Source organism: Tribolium castaneum, chromosome 1 (genome assembly GCF_031307605.1).
Source record: "Tribolium castaneum strain GA2 chromosome 1, icTriCast1.1, whole genome shotgun sequence".
Taxonomy (NCBI): domain Eukaryota; kingdom Metazoa; phylum Arthropoda; class Insecta; order Coleoptera; family Tenebrionidae; genus Tribolium; species Tribolium castaneum.
Window position 1 is genome coordinate 28,518,331 of NC_087394.1, and position 13,180 is coordinate 28,531,510.

Here is a 13,180-nt window from a genome sequence, read left to right on the forward strand (position 1 = left end):
GTTCTTACAAAACATTAATGAGATACAAATTTTATAGTTAACTCCGTAATACTTCCATAATAAAAATCTGAAGCATAGTTTATGTAAAAGGCAAAGAAAATAAAATTTTTCAAAAACTTGCTACACATTTGCAATGTATTCTTGATTTTGTGCACAATGTCAATAGTAAAAAAAAAAATCCCGGCGCCTCCGCCATTTTAGCTTCAGTTCAAACAAAGAATACTTCTATTTCGATCCACTTCGTGCACACAAACAACTCCAAAAATACAATAACCTTCAGAATGGGAATATTTATTTACGTTCGAAAATACTTGGGTCGTTAAAAGGATGTTCCGCTAAAACATGGGATATCCTCTACCGGTAAACTCGTAAAACTCGACTAAGTATAGATACTGAACACCAGACGGCGTGGCTCTGCGATAAGGACAAGAGAGAAACGCTCGGGTTACTGTAACACGCGATAGACCAATCGGAATTCAGAACACTTGTTGATTTGCATTTCGTCAGGTCATGTTTTCTCGCGGCACATTTTGGAGGTAATAATTGTCAAAATGAGTTGTTTTAAGCCAAGTTATTAAGGCGAAAACTTCCACTAATTAAAAACTTCTAAAATAAATAAAGTGAGCGATGTTTGCGCTCATATTGATATTTTCTCCAGTTCCGGCTATTTATAAATTAATTAATATCCGCCTGGAATTTTTTAATGTATAGAAAGAGTTTAATTTAATAAAATTGATAAGAATCGTGCCCGCATACTTAAATTTATCCGATATTGATTTGGTCGGATTTCTCCAAGACTTGTTTCTGACCCTGTATTGATCATATCAAACGTTTCAATATTTCAGTGTCCCAAATTAGTATACGAAATTAATAATTAATAAAATTCAACCAATTTTTTTTCATTAAGTTACAAAATTGAGAAACAATTTCTCGATTAATTTATTAATTAATTGTTGGCCCCAATTTGTTGCCGCAAGTTGCACCAACTTTATAGCCTATTAAACCTAAAATTAGATTGTATTTCGTAGTTTATACGCAAACACAAAAAAGAGCGAGTTGAGCAAGGAAGATTTAAGGCGACAACCGCGTTGGCGGAGTCCTTTGTTTAGCACTTAGCCTCGCCCTTAAAAAGTTTTAAAGTAGGGGTAGATGGATATCGAGCAATGTTCGGTCTAAAAAAGTGCACGGTGTTTCACTAAAACTGTCTCAAAGAGTCGTAAATTTCCCTGTCCTTGTCTCGATTTTGTGCAGATCAGGATGGGGGAGGTTATTTTCATTTTAAGGGCGTTTGTGATTGAGTTATCACTCGCCTCAGGTTAAAGTGCCATCTTTAAATGCTCCCAGTCTCGTTCGTGAGCTGTTTAATTACAGGAAACCATCAAGGAGTAAATTCCATTAGACACTCTTGGTGATGACTAATTTCAGCTTAAATACTTCTGTTAAATAAATTTCGCTTCGTTGCGATCGGATTTGATGTTATAATTTAATAACAGTGGCTCAGAGACAAGCCCAAATCCTCTTCTCTCTGAAATCTGGAGACGCGCGCAATTATCGCAATGTAAAGTTGGGGATAACGCAATTTCAGGGTGTGACGTTCTGTACAAGGAATATTTTACTTTTATTTGAATACGACCCGCATGCGACGAAGCCAAATTGTCCTGCGACGGAGCTTTTATTTATTCAAATAGTGCTAGAGATAATCATCGATTTAGTGGAATAGGAAACGTTAAACCGATCGTAAAAATAGACAGTACACCGTAAATTTCTCTGCGTGTTTAAAGGTCATGACACGTTAATTACTTAGCAGAAATGCAATAGTATTAATTGGGTGGCTGAATTTAATCCCCAGCAATTATTTTCAGTTAATTCGATTTCACTCTTCAAACCGAGATTTGCACTGCATTTCAGGATTTGCATAAGGAAGAAAATTTAATTTAAATTCAGTATCGATCAGAGTTCGCGGAAATTAGTTTGTTAAGCCTTCAAGCAGAAGTTTTTACCTTATTTGTTCAAATAAGCACATATTTTTTAAAATTTGCATTTGCCAGCTGGCGTCATTTCACTTGCAAAACATATAGTGAAATGGTCAGTCGAGATTAAAGCAATGATCTGCATGACATCTAAATTTGACCTCTTTTCAAATTTGTTTGAGGTTCTGTCCCTTTTATAACCAAATAAACGCAAGCTTTGAAAGGAGAAATGTAAATGTCCCAAAAAAATATATAACGTAAAAATCTGTTCCATTGTGCGACCCAATTATCCCGCACATCCTTTGTTTTCCACTCCATTGAGTTATTAATTCCTGCCATCGACTTCCTTTTACTATTTACCGAAGACACTCTGTCCTCGCCCCATACAATTATAGTCTCATCAATATTTTATGAGTTCTACTTGCAATATTTGCTACTCGTTTCGACATTGAATTATATTTTAAGTTTTCTCGCCTTATCGATCACCACAACGATCGAAAATTGATTCGATTTGGCGCCAAAGCTGGCACCTTAATGATCGGTAAAACGCTACGAGAGCGCTTTTCTAATAACTCAATTAAAACTCAAACGCTTCTAAAAGAAAATTTAATTATCCCACCGGCCAGAAAAGTCTTAATTTTCTTTGTGGAAAAGTGCGGCCGCTAACTTTAAATTACAAGTTTCAGGAGAAGCTTCTCTACCTAAAAATAGTATAAATCGGCGTTTGTGCCCCAATTGAAGAGCCTAAAGCACGTGTAAATGTCAAGTGCTTGTGGTGGAAAACTAAACTCTCACGCGGGTGATCATTGACTATAATTTAGTGCGGCGTTTGTCAACAGAAAATGTTTGCGGTTTTATGTCGTTGCTCCCAGACGTTCGAGTGTATGCACAGTTAATCAAGCTAATTAGCTGCGCTTCAATACTAATGTGATTGCGATAATACCATTATATCTGATCGGTTACTAAGAACTTGTCTGTGAACTTAGCACGGAAGTAAAATCACAAATCGCTGTAATAATCGTTGGAGTAAATACACGTTCGGGAATTAAATTCGGAAAATCTTCGCCAGGGTTTACAATTAGCAAGATAAATTTACTGGAATAGCGTTTGAATGGATACGGAAAAGTAGACAGAATGACGTCAAAGAAGTTCCAGATAGAGTCTACGCTTTTAATGAAAATAATCATGATTTTTAAGAAAAACAACAGAGATTTAGAAATGTTATTACAGGAAAAGGAAGTTGTGAGGTACAAATGTGTTTATGAAGCAAGCTTTAGGTTTAATTTTATGACTAGCAGTGCTGGTGTGGTGTGTAGACTGTTTTTTTAAACGGAAATATAAAATATGAAATACGTTAGTATCACTAGCAAATTCAATTATGGTAATTGTACAAGTAACAAATAGCCAATCTATCGAAGGGTTAAATGAGCTATAGCCCCGGATTTCCAGCATTTTGGCATTGTTGCTTTCATTCAAATTAGATTGACGGCTGGAAAACAGAATATTTCAGAAATTATTTATTATAATAGAAAAAATCAAAGAATTGGAAAAACATTTAAAAACGAATTTAAATATAACTTTTCATGGACTTTAAGGGGGGCCAAATAAAGTACTTGTGGTAAACACAATGGTAATTATTCATAGTACATAAAACTCATTTTACAACAACATTACAGAAATTTCGTTTTTTTTTTAACCTGGTTATGTATGATTTTAGCTCGAACGACTTATTTTTTAGGATGAATATATATTTTTTACACTTCTCCTATGTCCAATAAATGATTAATTAGTTCAAGTTAATTTAGGTTTTTCTGGCTTATAAATTTATTTCGATTGCTTGAAAACTTGTGTTTTCATTAGTTTGTAATTTGTTTCTGAGCTATTTAATTGTTATTAGATCACAGATCACAACTACTATAGATTTAGGCAGGATATTAACTCTTTCATGATTAACTACTATTATTAGATTCAGAGAGTTAGAAATATTTTTGCGATTTGTTATTATATTGCTACGTAAACAGGGTGTAAGAGAAATATGTGTGTTAATTTTAAAAGGTAACAAAAGTTGACAAATAAAAAAAATGATATTTGTAATTTTTAACTGGTAGTTTTGTAAAGGTACTTAAAATTTCGAAAAGGTAACATATGGAAACATATACATAAACGAAATATTTTCGTTGTGGTAGAAAGGGAATACTGCTATCAGTACTATCTATTAATTATTAATAAAAACCAACCTGTGGTGCCTCTGCTGCAATTCCAAGAGTTTCGCCATTCAATAGTTCAATATCCGTTAATTATTGACTTAAAAAAATGGACATTTTCAAAAATCATTATAAAATTTTAGAATGGCACGTACACTGACATCAATAAAAAAATTGCTATAAATATAAAAACACAAATCAATTATTAAACAATGAACAGCTCGTTTGCATAAAACTAAGAAAAAAATAATAAATAAGAATTTTGCAAAATATTATACAGAGTAAGTTTAAAGTAACGCAAAAATTCGTAATTCTTTTATTTTAAAAAATTGAAAAAAATGCTGAATCAGGGAACTTAGCATTTTAATTAGTCGCAAATCTGACCTAAATAGATCAGCCACTGATCATCTTAGAATTTTTTAAATGGAACGGAACTATTTATTTGTATAATTAGAAGCTTTACTAATAGGCCCTCATAATTCTGCTAATAATATGAATATGAATATGAATGATTAATCGAAATTTTTTAGAAATTAAAAAAAAATAATCACAAAGAAATCAGGGTTTGCTATTACATAGTTTTACATATTAGATTTCAGAAACAGTAAAAAATAATTTTAGCACTCACTATGTAATTTGTTAGAGGTAAAAATAAGCTTCTCGCTACACAAATTGGAATGAAAGCCGTTTAAATAATTAAAATGTATTTTATTTAGGATTACAACCACGTAGTATTTAATAAATTGACGATAAATTTTGTTCAACTTTTTAAATTGAGTTCTAAGTTGATAAATGCTGTAATATATGTTTTAAGATCTCTAACTTTAGACCTAGCTCTAGTTTAAAATTGTCACATTTTTGGTTCTTTCCCCAAATACAATCCCACCAAGACACCCTCATTGGTTTTTTGCTAAAACAGAAATAATAAAACGTAACAAAAAGTGCTTTATGCCTGGTTTTTGCTTAATTTTGAACATAATGTTATTAAATAAAATTGTTTAAGAGCAGCTTTTAGTGCTTTTACACCTTAGATTAATCCAAATCCTCGAACAATCCTCGATCGGAACTTTTTTGTGGTTACCTATTTACAGTTCAAGTTAATCAGGCAAGTAATTTCTATCGAATTAAAGTGTAATTAAATTAAAAACAGCTTTACATTGCAGTATTTTTAGTACAAAAGAATCTATTTTTATGCTTTATCCATTCACTTATTAAGCGAAATTGAAACCGAAAGTTAGAACTTTTTTAATGACTCCCCCTTTTAATATAATGGTATTTAAAAGCTCATTAAAACTTTATACCGCATTTACATCAAAGCGAAGCCTAAATTTCTCAAGTAGGTGCATTGTAACAATAAAACCAGCGGTGTTCTCGGTCGAAATTCGCTAAAATGAGTCTCTAGCAGTTGTAGCTTCTAAGTCAATACCAAGTTTGAGGTTAGCGCTAAGTTCTGGGTTAAGTGTGTAATTGGGTATGCCACTCCCACTCGTTGCACGGCCTTTCGCATTGATTTCGCCGCGTTCGGCGTAACATCCAAACATTCGGCATTACCTGGCTAAGGCGAACTCGCCAAAGTACTCCGTCATAGCAAACATGGCCGCCGTTTGAAGGGGACATATCGAGCATTGTCCGCACACCCTATCGACGTCTCCGTGTCAAGCCCAGCGCCATCTCCTCAACCCATTTTTAAGACACAACACAACACTGCAACTAAGCGGTCGGGACGACCCCTTAAGAGGCAGGGGCTGAGCTGAGGCATTGACTTAAACTAAGAGCGACTTAAGTAGGGGGCGGAGCGATTGCTGCTTGGACGAAGTCTGGAGGGTTGGATCCTGCAGTGGACGGCTAACGCGCTCAAGAACGCGACTGGGATGTTGCCGGTTTCGGAGCCCTGCAGGAGGCACATCGCGCACACGCAATAAGGCCCTTTCGGCTGCAGTGGTGCTAACCTTCTGCAGCTGGAGCGGATGTTGCATCTTGCAGGAACGCCTCCAGACGCACGTGGCGGCTGGGCCAGGAATAAGTCGGAGAAAAATCGCGAAAAGAAAGAGGAAATTTGGCTCTAAATCAAACGAACAAACAGCGGCAGGTGGAAACCGATGGGTTATCGAATTGTGAAAACATGTTTTTGCTTCCGGCAGGAAAGACAAATTTGAATGTATTTTCTCATGTAGCTGTTGTAATTAATTGCACTCCGTAAATTTGGAACGAGTAAGTCTAATTGGGAACTGCTGCAAAAACAATGTTTAATTAACTTGTTATTTATCAAAAAAATTAACAATATTTTTACTTCGCGAATTAAGTTTATTATTACTATTAATGTTATTTTTTATTGAAATGAAAAATCACTCAAACCGTCCGTGATTTAACGACTCCAGCTTCTTATAGAATGGGCATCTAGATACACGTACATACGAGTATTCCAAAAAATTGATCAAAGCATTTATTTATGTGACTACTGCCAACGGCACTGCTAGTACACAATGGTAATAAACCAATAAATGGACAATACAATTTGAATAAAAAAAGCAAGGTTTATTCAGGGAAAATTAATTGATGTAATAATTAAAACATAAATAATAAAATTAATATAATAATAAAATATTTTGCAAAACACAAAATAATTCAATGTGAATTATTAGTCAATTTTTTTCTAGTTTGCACAATGATGTAAATGGGACATATATACAGGGTGATTTGTCATTTTTAAATGTATGAACGTATAAAATAATGAATATTATTACAATTTAGACACAGGTAACAATAATAACCATGATAAGTGGTAATGATAACATTGAAATTTCTTGTCTTTATTGAAAAACCAGCGCATCAACTCAATGATATGTGGTAGAGAAATGCTTACTTTTGAAGGAAATAATAGTAAAAAAAATCTATTAGATTATTGATGAATAACGAATTTAAAATAAATGATAATTTATTTATTAATTTATTATTAAATGTATATTAAAGGAACTTCTAATGTCATTGTTCAATAAACATATGTTCATTTGTCTTTTATATTATTTATTAAAAAATTAAAGTTTAATTTGGAGGAATTCGCGCTTGTTCTCAGCAACGTACCATTGAATCGCTGGGCCATTTTTTGGGCATGCTCATTTTAACATTATTTGCTTCATAAACTTATCAAAATTGGCACTAAATTTAGTTTTCAACATATTTCAAATAAATAATTCAAAAGCACACATGTATGTTATGTCTGTTTTTACTGTTTTGGCTCTCTCAACTCTCAACCATAAATAATTGGTGACAATAGAACCTGTTACCCTAACATGTTCGAATTCATTCGATAAATCTACTCCAAAATAAATCATACATATTTCATATTTTTATGATTATTCTCTAATGATGGAGAAAAAATTACAGATACGTTTCTAGCTAACCGAATTACCTGATAAAAAATAAAATTAATTTACAAATTTCCGCAGAACAGATAAAATACCCCAATTTCCCACAGATGTTTTCTTCCCCTTTTTAGTTCTCCATGCAAATCACACTGATTACAGAAGGATAAGTGAGGTCAGCAGGAAATCCATTTAATTCCTCATCTTACTCCGCAATGTGGTCGTTACTAATAAGGGATAAGGCCTGGGGCAGCAAATGCCACATGTTTTTATAGAAGGGATAATAAAATTTTACTATAAATTTGACTTAAACCAAGGTGATAAAAAATCAAAGACGAAGAATTATTCCGTTTTTTTTTTCAAATAATAAATATAACAAAATTATTAATTTTACAACTTCTTGCTCTACAATCAATACTTATTATTATTTTCGCTACTTTAATTAAAATTTTAAAAACGTGAGACACTTCATATTCATAATTAGCATAGCAGCGATTACTGCTATCAATATAAGACTTTTCTCGCCCAATTGTCCTGCTTAAGAATTTATTAATTAACACGATCAATACAAAATAATGCCGCAATGTGGTTCAAACTCTTAGAAATCGTACTGATGTTCTTTGTATTATGTATCTTGAAGCAAACAACTTTTGCAAGTTTGAGACAATTGGATTTATTCGCGTCTTTATTGAAGTTTTTACATTAACCTCTACTCTTATATATAGTATAAACAATGCATATAACTCAAAATTTTAACACTAGAATTAAATTTTATTTAATAATTATTACATTTACTGAATAATATGGATAAATGAGTTTCACAATAGCTTTTCAATTAATCCTTTGGAATTAATTGACTGTTAATTATGAAAAAGCTTTGTCGAAAATTCCAATTATTGTGCGATAGCTCCCATCAGACAAACTAAAATTAAAATTCAGTCCATTTCTCGAAAAAACATTGGATTATGATAAAAGACGTCTGGATTAATCCATAGCACGCAAGGATTTTTCATAAAACGTATTTTCTGTCGCAAACTCTCCCCAAAGTTGGTTACAGGATCGGATCAAATGATTTACAGCCCATTAGGTTACATTTTAATTAAATGCGAAACTTGAGTGAAACTTTTGTATTCTAAAATTACAGTATTATAACACCAAAGTTTATTTTCGTGCTAAGTAATTGTATCTAATCACAAAAAAAATAAATTAGTGAAATGTAAAGTGTACAACGCCACGCAAAACAAACAAAAATTTCAAGGTTATCAAACTTGGACAGATCAAAAGCACTGTTGCTTTATTAATGTGATAAGAAGGGTTTATTTCGACGTTGGTTTTACAAGCACGAATAAAATTTTTCGGAAGTTTTCCGCATTTCTTATGTGCTTGAAAATATAAAATAATGACACACTTAAAACTGGGCTTGCATAAATATTCATGAGATTAATTTGAAGCCTGAGACCTGAGACCTCTTGTTTGCATGTCACGAAATTATGTGCCAGAAAAAATAAGATTTAGGCAACGAACGAAAAAGAATGTTTTTGTAATTTTATTGGAGAACATTGATTCAAATCTCTCGAGACGTTTAAGAAAGTTGTTTATCGAAATGATTGAGTTTGAGTCTATTTTATAGTTCCCTGAGCAAGATATCCGGAAAAATGCATTCGAATATCTCCCTAGAACTTAATAAAATAGTGGACATAAATTTTTAAGCACAATGGCATATTTCATCTTTGTGGTACACAAATGCCTGGAACACATGTTTAAAACAATTTATCAAACGATAAAATTTAAAAAGTAATTTAGACAAATAAGCACTGTCAAGTATTTTGAATAATCTGGCAACGACTCAATTTCGGAGACAACGTTATTAAATATTTACCTAAAATTTGGCTTATTAATGTACTTTTTACAACACTGATTAAATACTTCAGTAATAAAGCCCACCTTAACAGTAACACTCTGAGTTATGTATAGCAATTAAAAATACGTTGTTAACTTTGTAAACAAAATAAACGTTTATTGAGTCTCAAACATCATCGATTAAACTGGGAGCTCTCAGGATACAAATTAAAAAGTTCCTGCTATTCTGCAGTAACTTCAACCCTAAATCAAACAAAATTAACGTGAAAGTCGTTACAGATTTTAAATTTTTTGCTTATAAAGCTCAATGAATTTCTCTTGAGTAACACAATTGTGAAAATAAAGGTAAGCTTCTATCAAAACTGTGATAATCCCACGATAAATCATTAATGGGATTAAACAAAGTCGATAATGTAAAAACCAAATACATTGTTCTAAATTTATAACTGATCACTATTTGAAACACATCATTTGTATGCTAAAAATAAGTTTATTAATCTAGGAGTATATTCAAACGTTTAGGAAAATCTATTATTTACTTTTCAATTCGCTCATCAAAATTTTCCCAGATTTACTTATTTAGAAGCGTATCGATTGTATCGAAATAGCCCAATAAAAATTTGTTGTTTTTTCCCATAGATTTTAATATAAGTCGGACTGTATCAACCGTGACGACAAAAGATATAAATGTACAGACGTTCCCTAATTTATTATGCAATTATTATCCTTTTTCTTGATCCTTACTGGAATAAATTCGATACTTGCTGAACCGTTACAAGGAAGGTTACCTCATTTCCTCCAATAAAAATAAATATTTACAAACGTATCTTATCGATGCTTTGCCAATTAATTTCCGTAACTGTTTCTCTCTAATTAATTGCTGTATAAAATATTTGTCACCCGTGTTCGTGCAACCACGAACTGCGCATTTAGATTTCAGGAGAAACTTATAGATTATTGCAAAGTAAAGCATGTTTACCTTGAGTTCAATGTAAAAATAATAACAGTTCGAAAGCACGCATTTTCTTTCAAAGTCGTTCGTGCAAAAAACAGGATTACCTAAGCCACTACTTCATGGAAATTTTTAATTAATTCGGAAGAAATGCGAACTCAAATTTTATTTTAGTCGATACTTCGAAACTTTGAAATTTTTATGACTGGATGCTTTCAAATCAGCGAAACATAAATACAAACAGCTGTGATTGATAATAATCCTTGGTGTTAAGTTGTCAATTCCTTCAGTGTCAAGTACAGTAAAATGTGTAGGGATTATTTTTAGATATTTCACATCCACTGACGCAAGGCAGATGCATTTAAGTTGTGTGAGAGATCCCAAACAAAAATATCGAGTGGTTTGTAAACGAGTCGGTTTTGTGAAAGCAATTATTTGGACAGATTGATAGAATTGATGGGGATTTCGTCAAATAAGTTGAGGCTTTGTAGTTTTAATTGGGCTATAAAAATACGGATTAGGCATAAACGCTGGTTGATGTGGTGGAAATAAACATGTTCGGTGGCAGATCAGTCATAAAACGTGAGTGCATTTGGTCTGAATGCATTTGCATTTCAATTGTGTGTAAATTGTTGATCTTGGACACAGTACGGATTTATCATAACAAATGGTGTATCGAATTGTCAAAGCCTCACATTAACAATTTAAATAAATAAAAACGTAAAGCGAGTCGGGAGCTTTCATCTCCTAATAAACTTTTAATTCATCATTTGAAATTAAATTAGTGCGTCCGTTTCATCCTTCAAAGGACTTTTTATGAAATATTTGTCCGTGAGACAGTACAGAATGCATGTGAAACATTAGTTTCGTCCTTTATCAAATGAAAGTAGAAAGACGATAAAGTTTTTACGATGGCAACATTGTGTTCAAAAGCGCAATAAAAACTTATTTTTTAAATTAGGGCCGCAACATATCGATAAGAAAGTTAGTACCAAACGTTGCAAATGTTGTCCTAGGAAAGCTCGACACCAAAACAAACAAGCTTTCCAGCGTCTTGCAAATTTCCTGCTGTGAGCTTTAAAGCTTCATAAACTAATAATATCTAACCATGTTAGTTGTTAGCAGTGGGTGATTAATTACGAAAGCCGTGTAAAATTAGTCAAATTATAATTAGAAACTGTATCAACTCAACGTCTTGTACTTATTAATTAATGTTTTTATCGATTTCGCGTCGCAGGCTTTAATTTTTCCAAAATTAGATTACCGCCGATAACCCGACTTAGTTTTGCAGGAGCACTTATTGCTAATTAACATTTCAAAGTGAGTTGGGACGCGCAGTTAAAAATGCCTGCTCGAAAGCTTTTTGAAATATGACATGATTCCATTTTTATTACGCCCTGTGCCACTCAATGCGCACAAAAGGATAATGATATGGAATTGTGAACGGTATTAGCCGATATTTCGTCCTGTGAAAGGTTGGCAATACTAAACTAATCCTTGTCATCGATCAAAAACAACAATAACAGTGTTTCAATAGCAATAATTAGGGCATAAAGCAGAAGCGACGCTTGGAAAACACACTTTATTTGTTTCACATTTATTACAAACTTATTTTCCAGCAGGTTGTACTGAAGCATTGCATATTTAAAGAGTCACCACATAATTTACATGCATGAATGTATTATACAATTTTTTGCATACAAAAGGCACTCGTACAAAGCTTTCCGTATCTGAAGCGAACAACTCATTGCCTCGGATAAAAGCACACCACGTATCGGGGTAATACAGGGGATGATTAATTGATTGTCGATCAGATACAACGTCGAAATGCTCGGGAAATGGCTGCGAGATGTATGAAATGAAGAAAACGGAAGTGAATCAAATTTTAATGGTGCCATAACAAAAAATAATATACTCGCTATAAAAGTTTTATATTTTGATTGAATTCATTTTGACTTTTTGGATGATTTACGACTCACAAATCAGCTAATGGAAAAGAGAAGTTCTCCGTTACTAAGCCGATGGACAAACCTAAGTTTATGGTTTGAAAATCGCTCCGGAAATTGTGTTTGTCCATAATACAATAATACCACAAATTAAATTTCTCCATCGCAAGATCCAAATTCGACTCAACTAAGTCTGTTTTAATAGAATACACAACTTATGCTGATCTAGCACAAGTTTCACCATGATCACGACTTCGTGTCGACGTGCTTTTGACAAATCTGTAAATAAGCAAAAACTCGTCTGCGAAATCCGCATCATGATGAATAAAAAACGACAGCATTGACGACCCGAAAATTACTTGCGGCTGGTGTGAGAACTTTTTGTTTGTTGCAAATAAATCACCAAAAATTTTTAATCTTTCTCGACAGTACGTAAGTCGTGAAACTTTTATTGGAAGTTTCAAAGGTGATCATCTGGGAACGAAAATCTGGTGCATAATTTGAATTTTGATCGTTAGTTAAATTTTAAACTTGCACATGATTTATAATGGAAAATTCTTTTAATATTCAGCCGATGCGATAGGTTCGGATTTATGCAGCGATGTGTGCCCAAGAGATTATTCATTAAAATCAGTTTACTTGCCAGATTACAAAATGGTGATCTAATATCAATAAAAATTATGTTGAAAATTGTTTTATCGCCCAAAAATATTTTTGGGACTTGTTATTACGACAATAAATCTATTGACAGAAATAAGCTCAAGGTAAACATACAAAGTGAGTATTTTAAAAAATATATTTTTACTCTCAAAAACTGATAGGTAATCACTTAATCAGTAATCACATAGAAATCAGCTTTCGCTTTTGAATATTTACTTTATATTTC

General features: G+C 32.8%; 1 protein-coding gene across 6 annotated transcripts in view; it reads right to left on the minus strand.

The window, feature by feature from the left end:
• Positions 1–13,180, minus strand: part of Sh (Shaker) — a 123,331-nt gene that overhangs the window by 63,769 nt on the left and 46,382 nt on the right. Inside the window, exon 1 of one of the 6 annotated variants that reach the window (XM_015978044.2) lies at positions 5,726–5,966. The exons of the other annotated variants lie outside the window; for them this stretch is intronic. Coding sequence (XP_015833530.1) covers positions 5,726–5,769 — 44 coding nt within the window. The 5' untranslated portion in view covers positions 5,770–5,966. Of the gene's footprint in view, positions 1–5,725; positions 5,967–13,180 lie in introns of those variants that run through there. 6 annotated transcript variants of the gene reach the window in all.